Here is a 25993-nt window from a genome sequence, read left to right as displayed (position 1 = left end):
GCTGCACGCAGGCTCAGTAGTTGGGGCGCACGGGCTTAATTGCTCCGAGGCATGTGGGATCCTCCCAGACCAGGAATTGAACCCGTGTCCCCTGCACTGGCAGGCAGATTCTTAACCACTGCGCCACCAGGGAAGCCCGGAAGCGTGGAGTCAACCACTGGACCACCGGGGAAGTCCCAGGACTGTTTGCGGGTGTTTTCTTTTTTTTCTTTTTCTTTTTTTTTTTACGGTACGTGGGCCTCTCACTGTTGTGGCCTCTCCCGTTGCGGAGCACAGGCTCCGGACGCGCAGGCTCAGCGGCCATGGCTCACGGGCCCAGCCGCTCTGCGGCATGTGGGATCTTCCCGGACCAGGGCACGAACCCGTGTCCCCTGCATCGGCAGGCGGACTCTCAACCACTGCGCCACCAGGGAAGCCCTATTTGGGGGTTTTTTAACGGTTGGACTTTTTTACTTAAACATTTGTCAATTTCTGGTTTATTGCATTGTGGTTGGAGAAGGTGGCCAATACAATTTCAAGTTTGGGGTTATCTGGTATTTCCTTCAAAACTTCATATTTTATCAATATTTATAAATGTTTCATTGACATTGAAAAATGTGTGTTCTCCGTTTATGAGATACAAGGTTCAAGAAATACCATTTGAAGGCAAGCTCCAGGATGGACACTTTATCTATTGCTGTATTCCTGGTATCCCGCAAAGGGCATGGTACACATCAGACACATTCAATAAATATTTGCTGAATGAGTGGCTGATTAATCAATCACCTATTATCATTTAGATTCTCAATACCTTTGTACCTTTGTTTATTTTTTCTTACTTCATCTGCCAAAGACTGCTGTGTTATGTCACAGTTTCTCTCCACTATTATCTTTTCTAGTCTATATAGCTATATAGATATATAGAGAGTTTCCCAGGGTATTTCTAAGTATTTGGACTTTATATATTTCAATACAATATGATTTCGTGCCTAAAGGTTTATGGCTGTTATAGAATCATTGTAAATATACCCTATATCAATATAAAATTAACACTTAACAAAACATCTATACCATATGGTTTAATTTTATTATGCATTTATTATTTGGAATAAGCAAAACATAATAATAAAATTCAAAATGTGCAATAGTACCTTTTCATAAAAGTGAAAAGTAATTTCCCTTTCCCTCTGGTCTCCCATTGCCCTGTTTCCCTCCCCTGAGGCAACTACTGTTAACAGAATTTTGCTGACTAGCCGAATTTGGAAACATTAATTTTTTTCATAGAGGAGTTTAAAATAGTTACATGAATTGTTTTGATCCATATAGTTGGTATAATTAGTGATCTTATTTTATGTTTTCTCTTTCTTATGCCTCCTTGATGCTTTATATTCTGTTATATGGATTACATTTTCTTTGTTTTTATCTTCTCTGGAGGTTTGGAGGCATATATCTCATTTTTTATTTCTCTAATGTTTTCCTTTAACATTTCCAAAAGTATTCTTAACTTGTATTTCTTGACTTGAAGTCAAGAATAAAATAACATGGGAATTCCCTGGCGGTCCAGTGGTTAGGACTCCGTGCTTCCACTGAAAGGCGCACGGGGTTCGATCCCTGGTTGGGGAACTAAGATACCGTATGCCGTGTGGCATGGCCAAAAAAAAAAAAAAAAAAAAGGAGTAAAATAACATGCTATGAGTCTCCCCAGTTAAATCAAGAAGTTAAGCATATCTGTTTCCTCCCCTCCTCAGATAATGTTGATAAACTGGGAGTTACAGATAGAGATTGTTATTATTGTTCTAATCTTGCTCTGTGGTTGTAAGGGAGACTTACCCATCTGTTAAGGGTTCAATTGTATCTCCCCAAAATTCATATGTTGAAGTATTAATCCCCAGTACCTCAGAATGTGACTGTATTTGGAGACAGGGTCTTTAAAGAGGTAATAAAGTCAAAAAGAGATCATTACAGTGGGTCCTAATCCAATATGACGGATGTCCTTATAAAAAGAGGAAATCTGGACACCAACGTGTAAAGAAGAAAGATCATGTGAAGACACAGGGAGATGGCCGCCATCTACAAGCCAAACAAAGGGGCCGCAGAAGAAACCAATCCTACTAATGCCTTGATCTCAGACTTCTGACCTCCTGAAACTGTGAGAAATAAATGTCTGCTCTTTAAGTCACCCAGTCCCTGGTACTTCGTTATGGCAGCCTTAGCAAATGAATACATCACCCAAAATAACTCAAGGAAAAAGGGGATCATGGGCAAGCCCCCTCTCATGGTTCCACACAGTGTCTCTAATGACCCTCTAGAGAGAAACCTATAGAGGGGGATGGAGCACGATGTATTCCCGGCTGCCCTGCCCTCTGTGGGCATCTCTTCCTTAACACTCAGTGGTCCCTGATGAGGATGCAGTGACTGATGCCTCTTGGATGACATTGACCAGGAAGTGACCCTCCCCTGCTCAGGATTCTGCCTTGCTAGCTTCCCATTATAAGGAGGTAAACAATATTTACTGCAACATTTGGATATCTTCCTCTGGAGGGAACGAGGAGAGAGACACCAGGCATGGAACTCCTGCTCTAGTGAACTTCTCCCTTGCCCCACACCCGAGATTGTGTCTCACTGGCAGATAACTCATTTCCAATGCTCTACCTCTTTCCACGATTCTCTCCCAGTCCCTGCTGAGTTGATGCCCTTTTCTCAGGAAACACCACCCCTTTCTTCCTATGGAAAGAATCTATCCCCCAAACCTTCTTGGGCCTTGTAAACGTTATAGCCAAATGCATTTTTCCTGGTGTCTGAGTGCCTACTCACCACAAACATACAGTGGAGGGCGACTGTGGGTGCGTGGGTGCAGCGAGCTCAGTCTCCAGGGGTCTCAGCTGGGAGAGGGAAGAGAAGAGAAATGCTGAAGGGTTGTATCTGCAGGGTGTCTACACCCTGAATTCAAACACTCCACCCCATCTGATGAATATTTCCCTTCTGAAGACTCCATCTGGTCCTCACCTGGCTGATAACACTGGCTTCACCAAGCTAAGAGAGCATTCACCCTCCACCCTACCCAGGTTACATTACGAAACATTCTCAGCCGAAATTCATAGGGTCCTCTGAACAGCATCACTCTTATGCCTGGGTCTCCCTCCATACCTCTCACTCCCATGGTTTTGACTTCCCCACTTCAGGGGAAAAAACCCACTACCCATTCAATTGCCCAAACCCCAAATTTAGGAACCATCTTTGGTTTCCTTCTTTTTTTTCATCACCTCCACATTCAACTCATCCGGAATCCAGTTCTCTCCCTATGCATCCCCCTGGTCCACACCTACGTCATTTCTCACCTGGGTTACTGTGATAGCCTCCTCACATTGGTCCCCCTGCTTCCACTCTTCCCCCCCTCCACCAATACAATCCATTTGCCAGGCATCACCAAAATGATCTTTTAAAAATTAAATAAAATCATGTCACTCCTTGCTTAAAACCCTCCAAAGCCTTCTAGACTCCCCAGAAGGTCCTACATGATCTAGCTCCTGCCTACCTCTCTCATCTTGCCTGTCTCCTCCTCTCGGACCCCTCTGCCCCATCCTAATCACTGATCTCTTTCTGGTTCCTTAATACGACTCTTCTCCCCCAGAGCCTTTGCCTCTTCCCTCAACCAGAATGTGCTTTGCCTCCAGCTCATCACATGGCTGTCTCCTCCCGTCCCTCAGGCCTCCTCCGAGAGGCTCCCCTCTCTGAGCGGAAGCAACAGAGCATTATGGTCAGGAGCACAGACCCTGGAGCCAAACTGCCAGGATTCCAATGCAGGCTCTTCCAGTTTCCTGATCTGAAAAACGGGCATGAGGATAACCATTCCACTTCCTCATAGGTTTGTTATGAGAATTACAGGAGTTAATACATGTTAAATACTTAGACTGGCATACAGGTGAGACAGTATTATGATGTCAGTTGTTATTATTATTATATCCTGCAGGCCCACTGCTAACATTTGTAAGGCCCAGGACAGCAGCACAAATGAAGGCACACGTACTGTAAGTCTAAATATTTTATTGTATGTGGGACTTCCCTGGCGGTCCAGTGGTTAAGACTCTGCGCTTCCAATGCAGGGGGCATGAGTTCAAACCCTGGCTGGAGAACTAAGACCCCACGTGCCGCGCGGCCCCCAAAAAACAAAAACAAATAAGACAAAAAAAATAAATAGTTTATTGTATAAATCAAGCTATGCTCAAGGTCAGGCCCATATTCACCCCATTGGCCTGCTCACCTCCTCATAATCCAGAGGCTAAAGGAACCAAATTCTTCCCAGACCAGGGCTGCTGCCTGCAAGCCTGAGGGTTAGCCCAGCACGGGTGGGCAGAGTGAGCAGAGCTGCTCTGGGCCCAGATGCCTACATGGTGGACCGAGACCCACCAAGACACACAACAGCAGACTCAGCCTCCCATCCACTCCAACTGGCCCACTGCTCTCTCGTAATTCCCATTCGCTCAGTTGCTTACCACACTTGCAAAACCCTTCTCAAAGGCCGAAAGGGAGGGAAAGGGGCCTCGTGTTTCAGTATTTGTGATACACCGGGCACCCTGCAGCCTTGCCACCAGAGTGCAGTCCTCGGGAACAGAAGCCTCGGCATCACCCGGGCGCGTGTTAGAAATGCAGACTCTCTGGTCCCCTCCCAGCCCTGCTGAGTCAAAATCTGCATTTTAACAAGATCCCCTGGAGATCTGCATAAAGTTAAGCAGAGAGCCAGGTAGGGGCCCCTCTTGCCCAGGTCTCAGTGTGGTTCTGGTTCCCTAACCACAAGAGCTAGAGTAGCCACTGGCCCAAGTCACTCCCCATCACATCACATTGTTGATTTCCTTCACAAAACTTAGTATAGTCTCTAATTTCTAGTTTACTGCCTGTTTCCCAAAGTGTAATATAAGCTACAGGGAGGGACCTTGTCTGTCAAGTGTTTAGTGCTGGATTCACTGGGTCCAGAACTGGGCCTACACAGAGAATTCCACTGACTCTAAGACATCTTCAATTGTAATACACACTATTATTTTATGTACCACTAAGAAAAAAATGCTGCCTGGTAAATTATAGCACAATGCTTTCTAAGCCCTTAAAATATGTATTGTATGCTAATTAAAAGTTATTTTAGGCCCTTCAAAAAAAAATCATCCTGGTGCATACATGAAAAGAAAATTGTAAGTAAAATAAATTGGTTAAAATATTCACAAAGTTTCTTCCGAGTCCGACTCTTCTGATTCATTTTCTGACTGACCTCTGTGCCATTAAGGGCACTGGTGATGCAGCATTTCTCAAGACTGATCCCCTACTGTCACTGAGATTTTCTCCCAAACTGCTGGTGCTTTCCTGTTTTACCTCACGGTAAATCATGTGGTAAATCAACACCTTCACTCACGTCCAATTTTTGCCCCACTCCTTTGTTTCCATGACTTTCTTAATATATCATTAGGGTTTTTTAAATTAATTTATTTATTTATCTTTTGTCTGCATCTCATGGCATGCAGAATCTTAGTTCCCCAGCCAGGGATCGAACCGTGCCCCTTGCAGTGGAAGCGCAGAGTCTTAACCACTGTACCACCAGGGAAGTCCCTATCATTAGTTTTTTTGTCTCAATTTTAAAACACAATGTAATCTTTTTGGAGACTTTTCAAAATTGAAATATAATTGACATATAACATTGTATATATTTTAAGTGTACCATGTAATGATTTGTACACATACATGTATATACATATATATGTATGTGTCACTGAGTCACTTTGCTGTACAGAACAAATTAACACAACATTGTAACATTTTTTTAAATTTATTTACTTATTTTTGGTTGCGTTGGGTCTTCGCTGCCGCACACAGGCTTTCTCTAGTATTGTCGAGCAGGGGCTACGCTTCGTTGCGGTGCGCAGGCTTCTCATTGCTGTGGTTTCTCTTTGTTGCAGAGCACAGGCTCTAGGAGTGCGGGCTTCGGTAGTTGTGGCACGCGGGCTCAGTAGTTGTGGCTCGCGGGCTCTAGAGCACAGGCTCTGTAGTTGTGGAGCACAGGCTTAGGTGCTCCGTGGCATGTGGGATCTTCCCAGACCAGGGCTCGAACCCGTGTCCCCTGCATTGGCAGGCAGACTCCTAACCACTGCATCACCAGGGAAGTCCCAACACAATACTGTAAATCAATTATACTTCAATAAAATTTCTAAAACAAGATCTACTCTCTTAGCTTGGACACTTTTTAAAAAAATAGACTATATTTTTTTAGAGTAGTTTAGGGTCACAGCAAAAGTGAACAGAAAGTACAGAGCGTTCCACGTACCTACTGCCCCCACATGTGCAGTCTCCCCCACTATCAACATCCCCCATCAAAGTGGTACACTGGTAACAATCAATGAAGCTACATTGACGTATCATTACCACCCGAAGTCCATAGTTTAAATTAATTAATTAATTTTTAGAAAACAACATTGTTTATATAGGGTTCACTCTTGGTGTTGTACATTCTATGGGTTTTGACAAATGTATAATGATATAGATCCACCATTATAGTATCATATAGGATAATTTCACAGTCCTAAAAACCCTCTGAGCTCTGCCTACTCATCTCTCCCCATCCCCCAACCCTTGGCAACCACTGACCTTTTTACTGTCTCTAGAGTTTTGCCTTTTCCAGAATGTCATATAGTTGGAATCACATAGTGTGTAGCCTTTTCAGATTGGTCCTTTCACTTAGAAATATGCATTTAAGTTTCCTCTATGTTTTTCATGACTTGAGAGCTTATTTCTTTTAATGTTGAACAATATTCTATTGTCTGGATGTACCACAGTTGATTTAGCCATTCACCTACTGAAGGACATCTTGGTTGCTTCCAAGTTTTGGCAATCACGAATAAAGCTGCTATAAACATCCATGTGCAGGTTTTTGTGGGGACATAAGTTTTTCAAATCATTTGGGTAAATACCTAGAAGCATGAGTCCTAGGTCTTATGGTAAAAGTATGTTTAGTTTTATGACACTGCCGAACTTTCTTCCAAAGTGCCTGTATCATTTTGCATCCCCACTAGCAATGAATGAGAATTCCTGTTGCTCCATGTCTTCATCAGCCTTTGATGTTGTCAGTGTTTTGAATTTTGGCCATACTAATAGGTGTGTCGTGGTATCTCATTATTGTAGGGAAATGACATATGATGTTGAGCATCTTTTCATGTGTTTACCGTTTATATATCTTCTTTGATGAGGTGTCTATTCAAGTCTTTTGCCCAATTTTTATATCAGGTGGCTCTTTTTTCTTCTTGTTCAGTTTTAAGAGTTCTTTGTATGTTTTGAATAACAATCCTTTATCAGATATGTCTTTTACAAATATTTTCTCCCAATCTGCAACGTGTCTTCTTATTCTCTTGACAGTGTCTTTCACAGAGCAGAAGTTTTTAATTTCAATGAAGTCCAGGACTTCCCTGGCGGTCCAGTGGTTAAGAGTTCATGCTTCTACTGCAGGGGGCATGGGTTCGATCCCTGGTCAAGGAACAAGGATCCCACATGCCATGCGGTGTGGTCAAAAAATAAAAATTACAATTAGTAAAAATTATTTAATTAAAATCAATGAAGTTCAGCTTATCAATTATTTCTTTCATGGATCACGCACAGAAGTTGGTTCTGCCTTTGGACATTTTAATTACCTGAACCAATAAATGCTCTTTTTGTTTCAGTAGAGTTGAGTTTCTGTGTCCTGATATGTTTCCTTAAAATGGACTCTAGTCATGGCCAGCAATAAATGATTGACATCTTTACATTTGTTAATATAATTTTTAGAATTTACACTATATATTTTCTCTTCAAAAGGATTTTTTGAAACATATTCAGTGTCGTAACTGGGTTTATAAAAATTATTTACAGGGGCTTCCCTGGTGGCGCAGTAGTTGAGAGTCTGTCTGCCGATGCAGGGACACGGGTTCGTGCCCCGGTCCGGGAGGATACCATATGCTGCGGAGCAGCTGGGCCCGTGAGCCATGGCCGCTGAGCCTGCGCGTCCGGAGCCTGTGCTCCGCAACGGGAGAGGCCGCAACAGTGAGAGGCCCGCGTACCGCCAAAAAAAAAAAAAAAAAAAAAAAAATTATTTACAGTCATGCCAAGATTTCCCCATTTTGGGAGTTTTTATTTCACTTCATCTCTTGGTGAGTTAAAATATCTTAAAAAAAAAAAAAAAGGAGAAGAAGGAGACATAGTGGTATTTCCAAACCCAAACATTCTCAGAAATGCAGTTCTCTTGCCCGTCACACGCAAGAGGAAACTTGCGTACACATACAATAACTGACTCATAGCTTCTGTCATGACTACGGGCATTGCTCCTTTGTCTTCTGGGCATTTAGTGTTACAGAGATGTCTCAAGACCGACTTTTGTTCCTTTCTAGGAAGCCTTTTAACTTTGCTGAGCTGTATTCTTTAACTCACATATTTAGTCAGGATGGATCTGGGTTCAGTTCATTTTTAATACTTCACCTGGGATACAGTACGCCCTCCAGCCCACTAACTCAAGTGGAGCCGCGCCCTGGGGAAGCCTTCTCCCAGTACAGATTTGTAACCTGTGACGTCACTCCCACCAGCTCTGTTCTTATCTTTGGGAGCAGCTGGTTTCCTTATCTTCTCTTGTGCTGTTTTAATCGCTGGTCCTTTTTTTCTAATCTTTTGGTCCTTTTCCTGTGCATCTCGTTCAAGTTTGTCCTCTGTTTCCCTCTCCCACTTTGCCCCACTTTCAGTTCTGTTCTTTAGTGCTTCTCACGTGGACTTTAGCTCTCTTTGTGCATTTTTTGAGTTTTCATGCAATTCTCCTTCTTCAAACACGCACTGGTGCCTTTTCATCTCAGTCTTTCGTTCCTTAAAGAACTCTACTCCTCCTTCTAGTGAAACCCTTCCTGAAAATTCCTTCCAAATCCTACAGTAAATATTTCTCAAGAGTTCTGTTTCTTTCTTTCAGTCTTCAGGACGATGTGCCCTTTCTCTTGTTTTGATAAAGTTTTTCAGAATCCCTATAATGTTTTTAACATTATTATTCCGTGCATACGGAGTTGTACAAAATGTAATAGAAATGAATACACACTACCCCCTACACACAACTTTTCTTTTTTTCTCTTTATTTACCCTGAAAAGCAGAACCATCTCTCAGACTCATGACTGATGAACTTGTAGTGAATATGCGGCTTCTCTTGGCCCTACTCCCTGTCCATCAGGACAACGGCTGAATCCCCGCTCCAGGCTTAAGTGGGAAGACCGGCGACATGAGCGTCACAGCCGCTCTAGCGGTTCAACGTCACTTCTGGCGACTCAGCAGAACCACACGTCCTCTGCCTCACCTCGGACCCAGGTGCCCCACCTCTACTCCCCAGGGCTTGTGCTTCTTTCTCCTGCACTGTTTCTGAATACCTGTTCTCTACACAATTCTCTTCCTATGGCTTCTGCTTATTTATGGATTCAGTTGCCTTGTGGCTTTTGCTCACTCCCTGCTTTCATACTTCTCTCAGTTCCCTCTCATGACTCTCAGGTTGGGGCCATCCTTCCCTCTGATGACTCTCAGGTTGTCTTCAGTCAACTTTCCCAAGAATGAAGATCCAATTCATTGATCAGTCATCATTCAGTAAGGGTACCTCTCTCTGTTGGGCAGAGTTCTTACCTCAAGCAACCACACAGGTCTCTGGTTTCATGTCTGCTTTTGGGTTGGCTACTCCTTCTTGGATCAATCAGCTGTGGCTTAGATAATGGGGTCTGTGTCAGTCAGCTATTGCTGTGGAACAAAAAAATCCCACGAAGTCTTAGTGGCCTACAAATATCAGCATTTATTTCACTCATACATTGGTTTCACTCAACATTGGTTGAGTGAAACCAATGGTACTGGCACAAAAACAGAAATATAGATCAATGGAACAGGATAGAAAGCCCAGAGATAAACCCACACACATCTGGTCACCTTATCTTTGACAAAGGAGGCAAGAATATACAATGGAGAAAAGACAGCCTCTTCAATAGGTGGTGCTGGGAAAAATGGACAGATACGTGTAAAAGGATGAAATTAGAACACACCCTAACACCATACACAAAAATAAACTCAAAATGGATTAAAAGACCTAAATGTCAGGGCAGACACTATAAAACTCTTAGACGAAAACATAGGCAGAAGACTCTATGACATAAATCACAGCAAGATCCTTTTTGACCCACCTCCTAGAGTAAGGGAAATAAAAACAAAAATAAACAAATGGGACCTAATGAAACTTAAAAGCTTCTGCACAGCAAAGGAAACCATAAACAAGACGAAAAGAGAACCCTCAGAATGGGAGAAAATATTTTCAAATGAAGCAACTGACAAAGGATTAATCTCCAAAATATACAAGCAGCTCACGCAGCTCGATATCACAAAAACAAACAACCCAATCCAAAAATGGGCAGAAGACCTAAATTGACATTTCTCCAAAGAAGACATACATATGGGCAACAAATACATGAAAAGATGGTCAACATCACTAATCATTAGAGAAATGCAAATCAAAACCACAATGAGGCATCACCTCACACTGGTCAGAATGGCCATCATCAAAAAATCTAGAAACAATAAATGCTGGAAAGGGTGTGGAGAAAAGGGAACCCTCCTGCACTGTTGGTGGGAATGTAAATTGATACAGCCACTATGGAGAACAGAATCGAGGTTCCTTAAAAAACTAAAAATAGAACTACCATATGACCCAGCAATCCCACTACTGGGCATATACCCTGAGAAAACCATAATTCAAAAAGACACATGCACCCCCATGTTCATTGCAGCACTATTTACAATAGCCAGGTCACGGAAGCAACCTAAATGTCCATCGACAGATGAATGGATAAAGAAGATGTGGCACATATATACAATGGAATATTACTCAGCCATAAAAAGGAACGAAATTGAGTTATTTGTAGTGAGGTGGATGGGCCTAGAGTCTGTCATACAGAGTGAAGTAAGTCAGAAAGAGAAAAACAAATACCGTATGCTAATGCATATATATGGAATTTTACAAAGCGGTACTGATGAACCCAGTGGCAGGGCAGGAAAAAAGATGCAGATGTAGAGAACGGACTTGAGGGCACAGGGTGGGGGAAGGGGAAGCTGGGATGAAGTGAGAGTAGCATTGACATATATACACTACCAAATGTAAAATGGATGGCTAGTGGGAAGCATAAGGAGATCAGCTCCATGCTTTGTGATGACCTAGAGGGGTGGGATAGGGAGGGTAGGAGGGAGGAGATATGGGGATAATGGGGATATATGTATACATATAGCTGATTCACTTTGTTGTACAGCAGAAACGAACACAACATTGTAAAGCATTTATACTCCAATAAAGATGTGAAAAAAAAATGCTGTTGTGTGCAGCTCAAAACAGAGGGAGGTTTAAAAAAAACAACAAAAAAAGACTCTTTACCCTGCAGTTGACAGAAACACAACTCAAACTGGTTCACATAATCAAAAGTTTCCAAGGACTGATAAGGCTTCAGGCATAGCTGGATCTACACGTTCAAATGATGTCATCAAGGCTTAGTCTTGTGAATTCCTTAGCAGTCCAGTGGTTAGGACTCTGCGCTTCCACTGCCAAGGGCCCAGCTTCAATTCCTGGTCAGGGAACTAAGATCCCAAAAGTGGGGGGAGGGGGGCGCGGGGCGGGGGGGGGGACTTAGTCTCTCTCCATCTCTTGACTGGTCTTTCCTCTGGATTTTCTTCACTCTCCAGCAGGCAGGTGACGATATGCCACCAGCAACTGCAGCAGCGCAACAAAAACAGGAATTCTTTGACCTCAGATTGCCAATAAGAACCAGAAGTTGGTTCCCATGGGACTGGCTTGGACCACGTGGCCACTGCTGAATCAAACATGGAGGCCAGGGGGATGGATGCTTTAATCAATGAGACCTCAGTGGTGGTCTCAACAGGAAGATGGTTCAATAAACAGACATTAACAAGAAGAAACAAAAGGATAATGAACCTCCACCACCATCTTTAGTTTCTTTCCAGGAGGAACTCTCCCTATGGGACTAATAGGGCATCATACACTGGCTTAGTGTGTCCTCGGTTACAAAATGTTTCTCACCCTCACCTTGACTCTTTTTTTTTTTTGGCCACCCCACGCGGCTTGCAGGATCTTAGTTCCCCAACCAGGGATCGAACCCAGGCCGCAGGCAGTGAGGGGTGCTGAGTCCTATTCACTGGACCGCCAGGGAACTCCCTAACCCATTTAATCCTCACCACCTGCCCGCGAGCCAAGGGCATACCTTGGCTGTATACCCTTTGTAGAGATGAGGCAACTGAGACAGAGACATTAAGGGGCTTGGCTAAGTCACAAAGCAGGTAAGGAGCAGACCGAGGTTCTGTGGAGAGGTGTGTGCAGAAAAAGAGGAAACACACTGAGCCCAGGCAACGTCCTCTGTGTGTCAAGCTCCCCCACCTCCTCCACCACATCCTCCCCATTTGCCTGCGTCTCTGCTGCGGCCCCGTGTCTCCTGCCTCTGTCCCTTATCATCAGCTACTGCCAGCTTCACCACACCTCCTCCTCGACCTTTGCTCCGGGCTTGTTTTTCCCTCTGGACCGGGGAACCTCGGGCTCACTTTCAATTGCTGCCTGTCCTTTCCAACAGCCTCAGCATGTGCACGGGAAAGTGCGCCCGCTTCGTGGGGCTCTCCCTCATCCCCCTCTCCCTGATCTGCATTGTGGCCAACGCCCTCCTGCTAGTGCCCAACGGTCAGATCACCTGGACCAAGGACCACCTCAGCTTGCAAGTCTGGCTCATGGCTGGCTTCATCGGCGGGGGCCTGATGGTGAGAGGGCTGGCCAGGGCACACGGGCCAGGGGGCTGGGTGCCACTCTCCGCGGTCCTGAACAGGAGGGAGAGGGAGTGAGGGAAAAGGATGGCTGCCCGGGAAGGGATGGCAGGGATGGCGGTAGCTTGCGGGGGAACCGGAGCCTGCCCAGGCTGTCCCCAAACACTGAGCACTCTGTAGGGGAGGTTCTCAGCCCCAGGGTCCTGAGCTGAATGTCTGAGGGGGATGAGAAGGAAGGAGCCTTACTGCTCGAAACTCTTCCCTTCTGGGTAGGGAGTATGTCCTACCAGCCCCTCGCCATCCCCACTGCTGAGCAGATGCTGGAAACACCTCATTACAGGGGTTGAGGCAGAAGGAACAGCTCGTTCCATGGGAGGTTATCAGGTTAAGACAATAATGGGCTTGGTGCGGGTGTGGTTTACAGTGACAGTATCTGGAGCCAGGGAGCGATGTCGCAGATCAGTCTTTCTACCTATCAACTCAGTGTCACTTCCCCCATTTCCATGTCCCTTCACTCTCCACCCAGGTTTCTGGATGCCCACTGTGCGCTGGGCAATAAGGATAAACTCAGAACTCGGGTCAGTACGGTGGAGAAGGGGTCCCCGTGGCTTCCTGGAGACTAGGATCTGTCAGGAGAAGTTGGGGAAGGGGAGACACAGACTTCCTGGACTTTCTAACCCCCATTCGCCACCCCCCTCCCCACTCAGGGAACTTTTTTGTTGTTTTGTTTGTTCGTGCACCGCGTGGCATGCAAGTTCTTGGTTCCCCCACAAGGGACTGAAACCGTGCCCACTGGCTTAACCGCTGGACCGCCAGGGAAGTCCCTAGGGGAACTTTTTGGAAGGTCAAGCGATTTAACATCTTTATGACGTGAAGATAAAAGATCTACCCGGCACGGTTCCCCACTTTTCAGGATGGCTGACTGATGAAATTCTCAGGGGGATGCCTCACCTTTGTCTCTTTCACTGGCCACAAGTCTGTTAGCTAATGGGGACACCTCTTCTCCTTTACCCAACAATCCCCTCTTACCCATCCAGGTCTTTCCTCCTACTTCCCCCACCCATGGATTTATGGCTGTTGGACTCCACGCCATACCTCTGACCTCAACCCTCTCTGAGACGTCACACTCCTCCCAACCCCACCCTCTCCGCCGCTGTCACATCACACCCCTCCTCCAGCCCAAACCACCACCACCTCCCCACGATCTTACTTGCCTGCTTCTGGGGAGACCCCCAAGGATGTCCCCCCAACATGTTCATTCCCAGCTTCCCTCCGGCCTCCATGCTCTCAGCCACCCTGGAGAAGGTTCTCAAGTGTATTCACAGTTACTGCTATACCACAGGGACACAGGCGAGGGCCCTGCACTCCCTGAAGCAGGTGTTTCTGCTGGAGAGACACACAGTATCAAGGAAGCAAAAATGTACGCCCCACAGGAGGAAGGGCTGCCTGTTTCATTGGCTGCTGTGTGCCAGGCGCCTAGGCCTGGATTAACAGGCACTGGATTAATAGCGAATGAACAAAGTAAACAGACGAGTGAGATGATCTCAGATAAAAGTAGGGACCATCAAGAAAACAAAGCAGGATGCTGTGTAAAGAGCTCCTGAGGCAAGGCGGGGCGGGGGGGGGGCACTTTTTATAGCATTTTCAAGGAAGGCCTTGATGAGGTGACTTCTGAACTGAGACCCAAAAGACAAAAAGAAGGAATCAGCATGACAGACAGGTGAGTACAAAGTGTAAGGCAGGAATAGGCCTGCACATCTCAGGGCTGGAGAGGCTGCCAATCGGAGGAGGGCAGAGGCCAGAGCACCTACACCCTTGAAAGGCACAGTGAGGAATTTGAATTTTATTATAAGTGCACAGAAAACTATTGAAGGACTTTTTACCTTTTTAGAAAGTCATACAGACAAATGCCCAGATCCTTAATATATAGCTCAGTGAATTTTTATAAAGGGAACACACCCATGTTCTGGGCACTCAGATCAAGATGTGGGTCATTACAAGAACCCCAGACATGCCTCCCACCAGGCCCTACCCCACACCGACAAGGGCCTCACTATCCTGACTTCTATCCCAGAGGTTAGTTTTGTCTGGTTAGCACTTTATATAAATGGAATCATACAGAGTGGACACTTTTGTTCTGGTTTATCGAGGTCAACATTATGTTTGTAAGTTTCATCCATATTGTTACACAGTGCTGTAGTTTACTATTTCTAATATTTACACAATTATTTCCATTGTGTAAGTATTACTACAATTTATTTAAACATTCTACTGTTGATGGACATTTGGATAGTTCCCAACTCGGGTTTATTCTAAATAATGCTCTATAAACATTCCTGTAAATGTCTTTAGGTGAATGTACGTTTGCATTTCTGTTGGATAGATACCTAGGAGTAAAACTGCTGATTCTTAAGGTATGCAAATGTTCAGTGCTAACAGATATTACCAAAGAGTTGTCTGAAGTACTTATGCCAATTGTATTCCCACCAGCAAAGGATGAGAGTTCTAGTTGCTCCATATCCCGTTGGATATGGCTGGCTGCTGGGTGGTGAGTAAACAGTAGGAGGTCAGCACTGTGTGCAGAAAGACCAGACTGAGGTCACTACAGTTGTCCAGGGGAGATGATAGTGGCTTAGATGAGGCCAGTGGCCATGGAGATGGAGAAAATTAAACAGACTCGAGCTATAAACTCAGTGCTTCCTCCTGCCTTTTCAATTACCCTTCTCTTTTCAATGAGACGAGATAGCAGAGAGCAAGACAGACGAGTTCAGACAACAAAAGGAAACACTTTGGCTAGCAAAGTAAAGATCAGGGACTTCCCTGGTGGTCCAGTGGCTAAGACTCCGTGCTCCCAATGCAGGGGGCCCGGGTTCCATCCCTGGTCGGGGAACTAAGATCCCACATGCCGCAACTAAAGATCCCGCATGCTGCAACTAAGATCTGGTGCAGCCAAATAAATAAGTAAATATTTTTTTAAAAATCACAAACAGGGCTTCGCTGGTGGCACAGTGGTTAAGAATCCGCCTGCCAATGCAGGGGACACAATGCAGGGTTTGATCCCTGGTCTGGGAAGATCCCACATGCTGCAGAACAACTAAGCCCTGTGCGCTACAACTACTGAGCCTGTGCTCTAGAGCCCGTGAGCCACAACTACTGAGCCCGTGTGCTGCAAGTACTGAAGCCCACGTGCCTAGAGCCCGTGCTCCACAACAAGAGAAGCCACCGCAGTAAGAAGCCCGCACACCTCAACAAAGAGTAGCCCCCACTCGTGGCAACTAGAGAAACCCTGTGCGCAGGAACAAAGACCCAACACAGCCAAATATAAATAAATAAATTTATATTAAAAAAACACAAACAGAGAGGTCGTTTGAAATTGGTAAATCCAAATTCCAGGTGTCTTTGGATCCAGGAGCTTCTGAGTAAGTGATGTAAACAGAAAGGCTAAGCAAGGGGGCCAGCATTGGCCCTAGACCTGCCATGAGACATGGAAGAGGGAAGAGTGTCTGGTGGAAAGTTCATTCAACTCTGCAGGTGTTTCTGTAAGGTTGCTGTGGATGATATAATGGAACTAAAACTCTCAGCCCCTCCTTTGGAGAAGATCAAAATGCCACCTTGTTGGTGTGTGCCAGACAAGGAAGACAGGGAGGCACAGATCCAGAGAGCTGTGGAATTCCAGAGATGGGAAGACAGGCAAAGAACCTGGTCTGGTGCAACAAAGTTAAGGCTGGAGCCAAAAGTGAGATGCCTCGAACGCCTTCCTGGAGTTCAGTCTTGATAGGCTACTCTTTGAGGAGACCCTAAAGGATTGGATCGGGAAAAGACCAGTTGAAAGCTAAGTTTAATCTGGCGGTAGCAATGTAGCATGGAATGTGAGTTGGCACAGGGCAAGAGACACAAAAATCTAGTAGGGAGGCTGAGCACATCCTTCTCATGGGAGGTGATTGGGGATTGACCGTGGGGAAGAAAAAAGGACTGACAGATTCAAGAGCCATTGAAGGAAAAGTCCCAAAGACTTGAGGTCTGGCTAGGTGTGAAGGATTCAAGTTTTTAGGCTGGGGTGACCTGCAGGATATTTCCACTGATGGAAACAAGAAAGCCAAAGGGAGATGAATTGGGGGGAACAAATTGTGAGATTAGTATGAGGCTGGATGAACTTAAGCTAAAACCAAGACATTCAAACAAACATACCCTTCAGGCAGTTAGATTTGAATTTGGAGGCATCAATTTAGGAGACAACAATTGTTAGAGGAAGCAGCTGATGCCCTGGAAGGGGATGGGCTCTCTGAGGAGGGCCACGGGAGAAAGAAAGACAAAGAGGGTCAAGGCTGTATCTTGGGGACTCCTACTCTTCCCATCAGAGTCTTACATGCTCCTCCACCCTCCATCATAACCCCAGTTCACCAGGCATTCCAACACCACTATTCCTTCCTGCCGCTGAGGGACTCTATAGTTATTGACCATTTACTCTGAGCAAGTCTTGACATCAAGGCAACCTGTTATTTCATTAAATCCTGAGAACAGCCCATTTTACAGAAGACAAAACTGAGACCCAGAGAGATGAATCAATTCACGGAGTGTGAAGTGAGCACAAGGTTGGCATTAAACCCAGGACTCCTGACTCCCATTCAGTTGGGCACCTACTGTATGCTGAGATTTATGGGGGATATAATGATATTGCGCCCTATCCTCCTGGAGGCTACAATCTGGACAGAGATAAGTAGGCACATAAATATAGATAAATTTAAAGCAGAGCCCCACAGTGCTCCAGGAGAAGTAGAGATAAGATCTCCCTATAGTCCAAATGGCTGAAGGCATCACAGGAAGCTTACCTCGTCACAATACGGGGTAAGTGCTGATCCAAGGTGGGGACCTGGATGACTCGCTATCACATCGACTCTGATCCCACAGGTACTGTGTCCAGGAATTTCCGCCGTCCGGGCAGGGGGCAAAGGCTGTTGTGGTGCAGGCTGCTGTGGGAATCGCTGCAGGGTAAGATGCAAATTAAGACGGCACTCAGCATACGTCTTTGAATCTGTCTTCGAAGAATCACACCTAAAGCCCTCCACAGAATTCCCAGCTTCACGAGGTCCTCTGCAGAGTCCTAGGCTCCATCTTACCGCTCCCTCGCACCCGCACATCTTAGGCTTCAGTGGGCCTGACCGGAGGGAACTACAATCCCCATGAACCTCCGCGGCCAGTGGCTCCTAGAATTAGCCGAACTCCAAGCCCTGGAGTTTGACGGGAAATGTATTTTTAACGAGACTGGCTAGAGCTCGGTAACAAAGCGGGGGGCGGGGGGAACTAGGCGCGCTTTGCCCACGAGTGGGGCGGGGACGGCCCAACTCACCTCTCCTCGCACTCTGTATCCAGATGCTGCGATCGGTCTTCTGCTCGGCGTTCGGGATGCTTGGTGCCATCTACTGCCTCTCGGTATCAGGAGCCGGGCTCCGAATTGGACCGCGATGCTTAATGCACGGCTCCTGGGACTACCACTTCCAACACACCGCGTAAGGCTCAGCCTGTATTCGCGCCCCCGCCCCCATTCTCTGCTACTGCCCACCTGCCTTTCCCACGTGGACCGAGAAACCTAGGTGGGATTCGGCTTCGAGACAGCTTCCTCCACGTGGGCCGAACGAGTCCTTTGCATATCCCCCTCGGCGCCTGCGCGGGGCGGGGAGCCCCGAGGGGGGCGCGCTCCTCGTGACCTCCTTCTCTCACGTGACCCTGCCCCGCCCGCAGAGGCTCCTATCTGCTCAACCGCACTCAGTGGAGCTCGTGCGCGCAGCCTCCACGTGTGGTCTATTGGAATGTGACACTCTTCTCGCTGCTGGTGGCCGCCTCGTGCCTGGAGATTTTGCTGTGTGGGGTGCAGCTGGTGAACGCGTCCATTGGTGTCTTCTGCGGCGATTGTCGGAAGAAGGAGGTGGGACTGTGTGGGATGGAGCTGTCGAGGAAATCTATTTGCTACATGACTAAGTCCTCACTTTTTTTCCGCAGGGCGCCCCTCACTGAGGCTCCACGGACCTGGTCCGTCGCTCCTGGACACCCGCCTGCCCCCCCCCCCGCCCTGGAATAAACTATTTAGAGCTCTCTTCCGCGTCTCAGATTGTGCCCTTTACAAGGAGTGTCCGAAGGTTTCCATATACACCGTGGCTTGGGGCTCTCGTGTTTGGGACCCTTGCACCCCGCTTGTTATTTCCTTAATAAATAGTTATTGAACTATTAGTGCACTGGAAATACTGTGTAAACGAGACAGGCAAGTTCTGTGCTCTTAAAGAATTTAACATTCCAGGGGTAGAAGATGGGCAATTTTTAAAAGAGGCAATAGATTATTTTAATTGGTGATAAGCACTTTTTAAAAACACGGAGAAAAAAAAAACACGGAGGTAGTGGGATAGATATTGAGTGATGGATGGACTTTTTTAATAAGATAAAGTCCAAGAAAGAGAAATTGGAGCTGAAATCTGGTGGATGGGCTAACCATCTGGACAGTTGGGGGATTCCAGGCAGAGAGGGCAGCAAGGACGAAGACCCTCAATGGGACTCAGTATACAGAAAAGCCACTGTTTGAGTTTTGGCGCAGCGGGGAAGGAAAACTATGGAAAGGACATCTTAGTCTCCTAAGTTCTAGAAAATGAAACCTTAAGACGATATAGCATTGTCACCTCCTAATTTGGTAGAAATTTCTTGATCTGGGGTCACTGGTGGTTCAGAAAGGAAACAACCTGGTCTCTTAATGGGGACGATGTGTCTGCAGAGGCTCACAGAAAGGCAGGGACTTCCTTAACTTGTACGCAAAATTGTGTTTAAGTGTGTCTTTTCTGAACTATGGGTCGGTAACTTTCAGTAGCTTGCCATGGACTCCTGAAACCAAATCCTAATTGGGCCTGGCCCAATGCTAGGTTAGGAGGAAGATGGGGCTACGCAGTTTCCCACCCCTAAAACAAGAGAGACCAAAGCCAAGACAGAGAAGCTTTAATAGCGGAGGTGGGACTAGGCTTGGGCTGGGAGAGGGCGGCGATGGTGTCAACTGCGGCAGCAGAAAAAGCGCGCGTCGTTAACAGCGGTGTCATCGCGGAGGCCTCCAGGCCGCTCGATCTTGGTCTGCAAGCCGCACACTCCTTTAGGGCAAGGCTCACTCCAGTTTCCAAAGTCTCCCCAGGACAGACCGGGCCCCTGCAGCTCCGTGCTGTCGGAGCAGCGGAAGCGCACGTTGTTCGCAGCCGTGTTGTCCCCGGGGGTCACGGGTGCCTCCACGCGAAGCGAGAAAGCCACCAGGAAGCCGCCGCCGGGACACCACAGCGGCTCACTCCACGCGCCCCACCTGCGAGGAAAGCAGAGACGCGCGGTCTCCGCGGGCGCCCTCACCCACCTCCAGCCGGACCCAGGCCTCGGGGCTTCCCAGTCAGGTGCTCCAGTCACTTGACCTCCACCGAGGTGCGGAGCTGGGAGTCTCCCACCCGCTTCCCAGGTCTAAACCTCCCCACAGCGCTGGAGAAACCTGCCTATCGGTAGGGGATGCGTGTAATGGAGAGTAAGGGGCATACCCCGACCCTAGGGGATCCCCGGCCCCTGCCCCCCACCTTCCAGACTGGGACTCCACCACGTGCGTGTTGAGCTCCGCATTCCCGCGCGCGCAGTGCAGCCGGATTCTGTTCAGAGCCGTGTCGTCGCCAGGAATGCCTTGGGGGGGCTCCACCTGGGCGGCGGAGGACGAGTCAGAAGACTGCCATCCTCTGCTTGGGGTCCCCACCGAGACCTAGGCCTGAGCCCCTACCTTGAGTGAGAACCCGCTGGCGAAGAATCCGTCAGGACACATCTCTGGCCAGGCCCAGTCGCCCCAGGGCCCCCCGTTGGTCACCTCGATGACCAATGTGTAGCCGCTGGACGCATCTGCTCTTGCACGCCCGAAGCACGTCGCCCACAGCAGCAGAAGCAGCTTGGCTCCCGCGCCCCGCTCCATCCCGCAGCCTCTGTGAGCGCAGGCCCTTTGTGCAGGTGTATACCACCTTTGCCCTAAGAGGGCTCCGACTGTGGAAGGGCCACCTGGATTAAGTGACACTCAAAACTAATCCGTTCCGGAAGCCTACAAACTTGTTTCTCAGCTCAGGGAGACTGACGCTCCCAGCGCCAGAGGAGGAGGGTTTAAATAACCACCAACCTACCGAACGTTTACAGACTATAGGCCACGAATCGTGGTTAGCGTTTTGCTGGCATGTTTTATTTAATCCACACAACAATTTTAGGAGGTGAGAATTACCATTCCTATTCTGCCAGTGAGGGAACTAGGGCTGCGAAATTGCAAGCGACTTGCCTAAGGTCACAGTCAGCAAGCCAGGGAACATTCCAGCACTAGGAAATGGGGAACCCACGGCTAGGGATGGAAGTGATGGTTCCAGAATCCCACTGGACAGGGACCCCAGGGAACTCCAGGATGTGAGGGAGCATCGGAGTGAGACAGGGCAAGAATCCATGAACTGTGGGAGCTGGGAAGCATCTTGTGAGTGATTGGGGCCCGACTCCTTGAGAATCTGGGACATTCCTTCCCCTCAAAAGAAAATGTACACAGAGACAGGAACAGTTTTAAAAAGTTTATGGACAGGGAACTGAGAACAGGAGACGACGCTATTTCTTTCATCTCTTCCTGTAGCCTTTCCCTCCATGTTTTTCCCCCTGTGACCACCAGGGGGACTCCTAATTAAAAACAAAAAATTGTTGTGGGGAGTACCACCCCTGATTTGCCTGCCCTTCATACACATTCCTTTGTCTATTCAATATTACTTATTTAGAAATAATGTGTTTGGGCCCAGGCAATATTCTAAATGCTAAATAGAGCAGCCACCAAGAAAAGGCCCCTGTCTTCATCAGAGCTCACATTCCAGTGGGGGAGACAGATGATAAATTCTCCAATGGACCCTGAGCTCTGTGAAGGCACATTTGTCTTCATGGGGCCTAGTACAGGGCCTGGCATGTGGAGGTAGTTAATAAAGGTTGGTTTGATGAATGATTGAGGAATCAATTTGGAGATTAAAAAAAGTAAACTACAAAAATGTAAAAGGTGACAGCCTAAACTATATAATTGAGACCTCAGGCATCCAGATTAAGATAAGGTCCCCTGGGCTTCCCTGGTGGCACAGTGGTTGAGAATCCGCCTGCCAATGCAGGGGACACGGGTTCGAGCCCTGGTCCGGGAAGATCCCACATGCCGCGGAGCAACTAAGCCCGTGCGCCACAACTACTGAGCCTGCGCTCTAGAGCCCGCGAGCCACAACTGCTGAGCCCTCGTGCCACAACTACTGTAGCCCGCGCGCCTAGAGCCCGTGCTCCACAACAAGAGAAGCCACCACAATGAGAAGCCCGCGCACCGCAACAAAGAGTAGCACCGGCTCACCGCAACGAGAGAAAGCCCGCACGCAGCAACGAAGACCCAACGCCGCCAAAAAATAAATAAATTTATAAAATAAAAAATAATAATAAGATAAGGTCCCCTGGGGACAGGATAGAGAATTTAGAAGAGGGTGTTCTCTGAATCCCAGGTGCCCCATGCTTGAACTTAAAAGGTAAGATTTATGGAGCAGCTGTAGTAAGCTTTTCCATTTACAGTGTTTGCACATACGATATCAGTTAATCCTCACATGAAGCCTGCAAAAGAACATATTATCCTCAATGTACAGTGGAGGGAACTCAGGCCCAGAGTCAACTTAGGGTCCACCATTGCTCAGTGGGGGAACTGGTTCTGACCTCAGCCTCTCCTCACAATAACCAGCCTTCCTCTTACTACAACCTGGCTTTACAGGGAAGGGAAATGTAGCGACGTGTCACTGCTACCGAATCCCCCAAATCCTCTTCATTGATTCCCTCTCTCCTCAGATGCTGCCCTCTGGGGCAAAGGGCACAGGGGAGAGGGACTTAGTAGGTTAATTATTAACCCTTTGCGCCTCAGGCACTGCGGCTTCTCTCCCCTCCTGGAGGCGAAGGGACAAGGCCTGGCGAGGGGCTGGTGGGGGGCGGTGGTCCCTGCAGCAGCCATGCGGGTCCCTCGGCGCTGCTTGCGCAGTGCGATTCCTCTTGCTGTCTTCACGCTACTGCTTGTTTGTCTCTGGGCTTGGGGCCTCCGTGAGTACCCCTTCCCTCACCTGCTCTGGGAGGAACCGGGGAATCCAGGCCCTTGAGACCTAAGGTCTCTCCTCAAGCCCTCGTTGTTCTGTTTCACTTCCCTCAGGTGCCCTCTCAGGCTGCAGATCTGGGGCCCAGTCCTGCATTGCCAGGGAACCGCCTCCTTTCCAGGTATGCTCCCGGAAGGGCTGGGACTGGGAGCGCCAGGTAGGACCCTGAGCAGGGGGAAGTGCGCCAGGCTGAGGATCCGATGAAGGGCAGGCCCTCCTCCTCCTCTCCCTTCTCCCGTCAGAAGCTGAGAATACAGCAAGAGGGACACCATCTAGATTTTAGGAATAATCTCTTCAGAGCCCAACTGGGCTGCTTGGCGAACCCAGCAAGCTAGGGCTTCTGCTCCCACTCTGTTCCCCTCCTATCTCACCCCCAGGTCCGGCAACAGTCGGGACCCTTGGAGGCCCCGGAACGGGAAGAGCCTCAGTGTCTGGGCCCTCAGGGGATGCTGGGCCGCATGATGAGGCCGTTCCGCGCCAGTCTGAACCCGGAAAGGGATGTGGAGTTGTCGCAGTACCTGGCAGGATGGAGGGAGCTAGTCCGGTGAGTGGTCTCTCCCCCAACCCCATCCAGTCCCCGCCTCTTTGTGGCTCCATCGCCCTCTCTCAAACCTTCCTACCCTTCCCACCATCACACACAGGTTCCTAATTCCCCTCGGCTCCATCTTCGCCTTCGCCACAAGCGAGGCCTCCGCCAAAGTGACAGCCCTCGAGGCTCTGGTGCACGGCCCAGAGGCCGCGCACTACACGTCGCTGGCGACCATGGTGGCGTGGGAGCGGCCCGGGATCGCCCCACGACTCTCGGCCGGGTGCCCGGGCTCAATGACGATGCTCTTGCTGCACCGTGCGCTACGCTGGTCCCAGCTCTGCCTCCACCGGGTGGCTACCGGGATGCTCGGAGGCCCGGACGCTGGCGCTCAGTGCAGCGACGCCTACGGCACGGCCCTGGCTCCGCACCACCCCTGGTTCGTCCGTCAGGCCGCTCACCTCGCATTCCTCGCCTTCCCGAGTCGCGGCCGCTTGCTCAAGCTGGCGTGTCCGGGTTCCAAAGAGGCGGAGGCGCGGTACGCGCTGGTCCGGGCCGCGGCCACCCTAGAGGACGTCTACAACCGTACTCAGGGCTTGTTGGCCGACGGCGGCCTGCTCGAGCTGGCCTGACGCCTACTGGCCGGAGGAAGGAAGCGCCCTGGGGAGGGGTCGGTGCAGCTCCAGGTTGAGCCCTTGGCCCCGCCTCCCGGTGCCGGGGGCGTGGTCTCCATATACCCCGCTTCCTTGGTGACGTCACCCCCCCCGGAGGCTCACCTTTATAGGGGTGGGTTTTTTAGACCCTGCCTCTATCCGCAATCTCCGGGAGAAGGGAGGAGCTGTGGGGAATAAAAAGTATTCTTTGGGGCTTCCCTGGTGGCAGTGGTTGAGAATTCGCCTGCCAATGCAGGGGACCCGGGTTTGAGCCCTGGTCCGACAGATCCCACATGCAGCGGAGCAACTAAGCCCGTGAGCCACAACTACTGAGCCTGTGCTCTAGAGCAGCGAACCACAACTACTGAGCCCACAGGCCTAGAGCCCTTGCTCGGCAACAAGAGAAGCCACCGCAGTGAGAAGCCTGCACGGCAAGGAAGAGTAGCCCCTGCTCGCCGCAAGTAGAGAAAAGCCCGTGCACAGCAACGAAGACCCAACGCAGCCTAAAATAAATAAATAAATAAATAAATTTATTTTAAAAAAAGTATTCTTTGGTAGCCGTCGATTTAGGGCGTTTTGTGTGATGACAGCAGGCGCTTAAGGGAAACAGGAAAAAATAGATGTGGGAAGATGTGTCATCCCTGTTTCCGGCCGCCGAGAGACTCACGCTACCCCTGGCCTATGTCAACCACTCCTACAGCTTCAGTTGCCAACTACATGCCAAGTCTCCAGACCAGACCTGTCCCCTGAGCTGCAGCCCCCATAAAGCGAACTCTTTCCTGGACACCTCCACAGACACCACAAATGCAACACATCCAACACGAATCCAGTCACCTCCTCCCAGAACTGCACCTCTTCTTGTGTTTCCTATCTCAATAAATGACACCCTTTCCTGTCAACTACCCAAGGCTAAAACCTGTGCGTCTTGCCTCTCACCAAGCAGGTGCTCAGCTCAGTAATGTATGTTTATTAAATGACTCCACTCCCACAATAGTAAAGTTACACACTGATAATTCCCAAATTATAACTCCAACCCACTTTCCCCTGGACTCCAGAATACTATATATCACTTCCTTATTCCACATCTCCACTTGGATTTCAACTAGAGATAGCAAACTTAACAAGTCCAAAACTGAGCTTCCAATATTCTCTCCTCCCAAAATACTCCACAGTCCTCGCTAGCTCAGCAAACGACAATTCCATTCTTCCAAGTCCTTAAGCCAAAATCCTTGCAGTCATCCTGACTCTTTGGTTTCTCTTTCATCGTACCCACCTCCAAGCAGTCAGAGTCTATTTCTCACTATCTCCACTGCTACCAACCTTGTCAAGTCAACTTCATCTATCACCTGGATTATTGCAATAGCCTCCTAATTGTTTCTCTCTTCCATACTTTGCGTCCCTACAGTGTATTTTCAATAGAGCAGCCAAAGTGATCTTTAAAATATAAAGCATATCATGTCACTTCCCTGCTCAAAACTTTCCAATGGCTTCCTATTGCAGGAAATTTTCTGGATCATATTTTCAGTTGAGAATGATGAAAAGCTTCTCAAAGGCCCTATGTGATCTGATTGCACTAGCCAAACTGACCTCGTCAATATTCATTGAATATGTCAGGCATGATCCTGCCTCATGACTTTGCACTTGATCTTCCCTCTGTCCAGAATGCTTTTCCCCAAAATATACAAATGACTTCCCTCCTTCCTTCTGGTCTTTATTTAAATGTCTCTCCAGTGAGACCTTCCCTGATTATTCTTTCTAAAATTTCAACACACACACACACACACACACACACACATCTTCCTATCTCCCTTCTTTGCTTTTTCTTCTTAATATGATTCACTATTTA

At 48.1% G+C, this 25993-nt stretch overlaps 3 protein-coding genes across 3 annotated transcripts; 2 read left to right on the top strand and 1 right to left on the bottom strand.

The window, feature by feature from the left end:
* Positions 1-12609: 12609 nt before the first annotated feature.
* On the top strand, positions 12610-18985 carry TM4SF5 (transmembrane 4 L six family member 5). Its single transcript, XM_082860368.1, has 5 exons — positions 12610-12799; positions 17711-17791; positions 18173-18309; positions 18542-18725; positions 18800-18985. Exons 1-5 carry the CDS (start codon positions 12626-12628, stop codon positions 18812-18814), a joined length of 591 nt encoding a protein of 196 aa, XP_082716494.1. The 5' UTR covers positions 12610-12625; the 3' UTR covers positions 18815-18985.
* Positions 18986-19772: 787 nt separating this feature from the next.
* VMO1 (vitelline membrane outer layer 1 homolog) lies at positions 19773-20765 on the bottom strand (the record flags this gene model as incomplete). Its single annotated transcript, XM_082860307.1, has 3 exons — positions 19773-20126; positions 20386-20501; positions 20580-20765. 3 exons carry the CDS (start codon positions 20763-20765, stop codon positions 19829-19831), a joined length of 600 nt encoding a protein of 199 aa, XP_082716433.1. The 3' UTR covers positions 19773-19828.
* A 1864-nt stretch (positions 20766-22629) lies between these two features.
* On the top strand, positions 22630-24645 carry GLTPD2 (glycolipid transfer protein domain containing 2). The gene is made up of 4 exons (XM_082860306.1): positions 22630-22918; positions 23025-23089; positions 23346-23512; positions 23610-24645. Exons 1-4 carry the CDS (start codon positions 22831-22833, stop codon positions 24124-24126), a joined length of 837 nt encoding a protein of 278 aa, XP_082716432.1. The 5' UTR covers positions 22630-22830; the 3' UTR covers positions 24127-24645.
* Positions 24646-25993: the final 1348 nt, after the last annotated feature.

This window comes from Leucopleurus acutus (assembly GCF_964270905.1).
Source record: "Leucopleurus acutus genome assembly, chromosome: 19".
NCBI classification, from domain to species: domain Eukaryota; kingdom Metazoa; phylum Chordata; class Mammalia; order Artiodactyla; family Delphinidae; genus Leucopleurus; species Leucopleurus acutus.
This window is presented reverse-complemented; position numbering and strand designations above follow the sequence as displayed.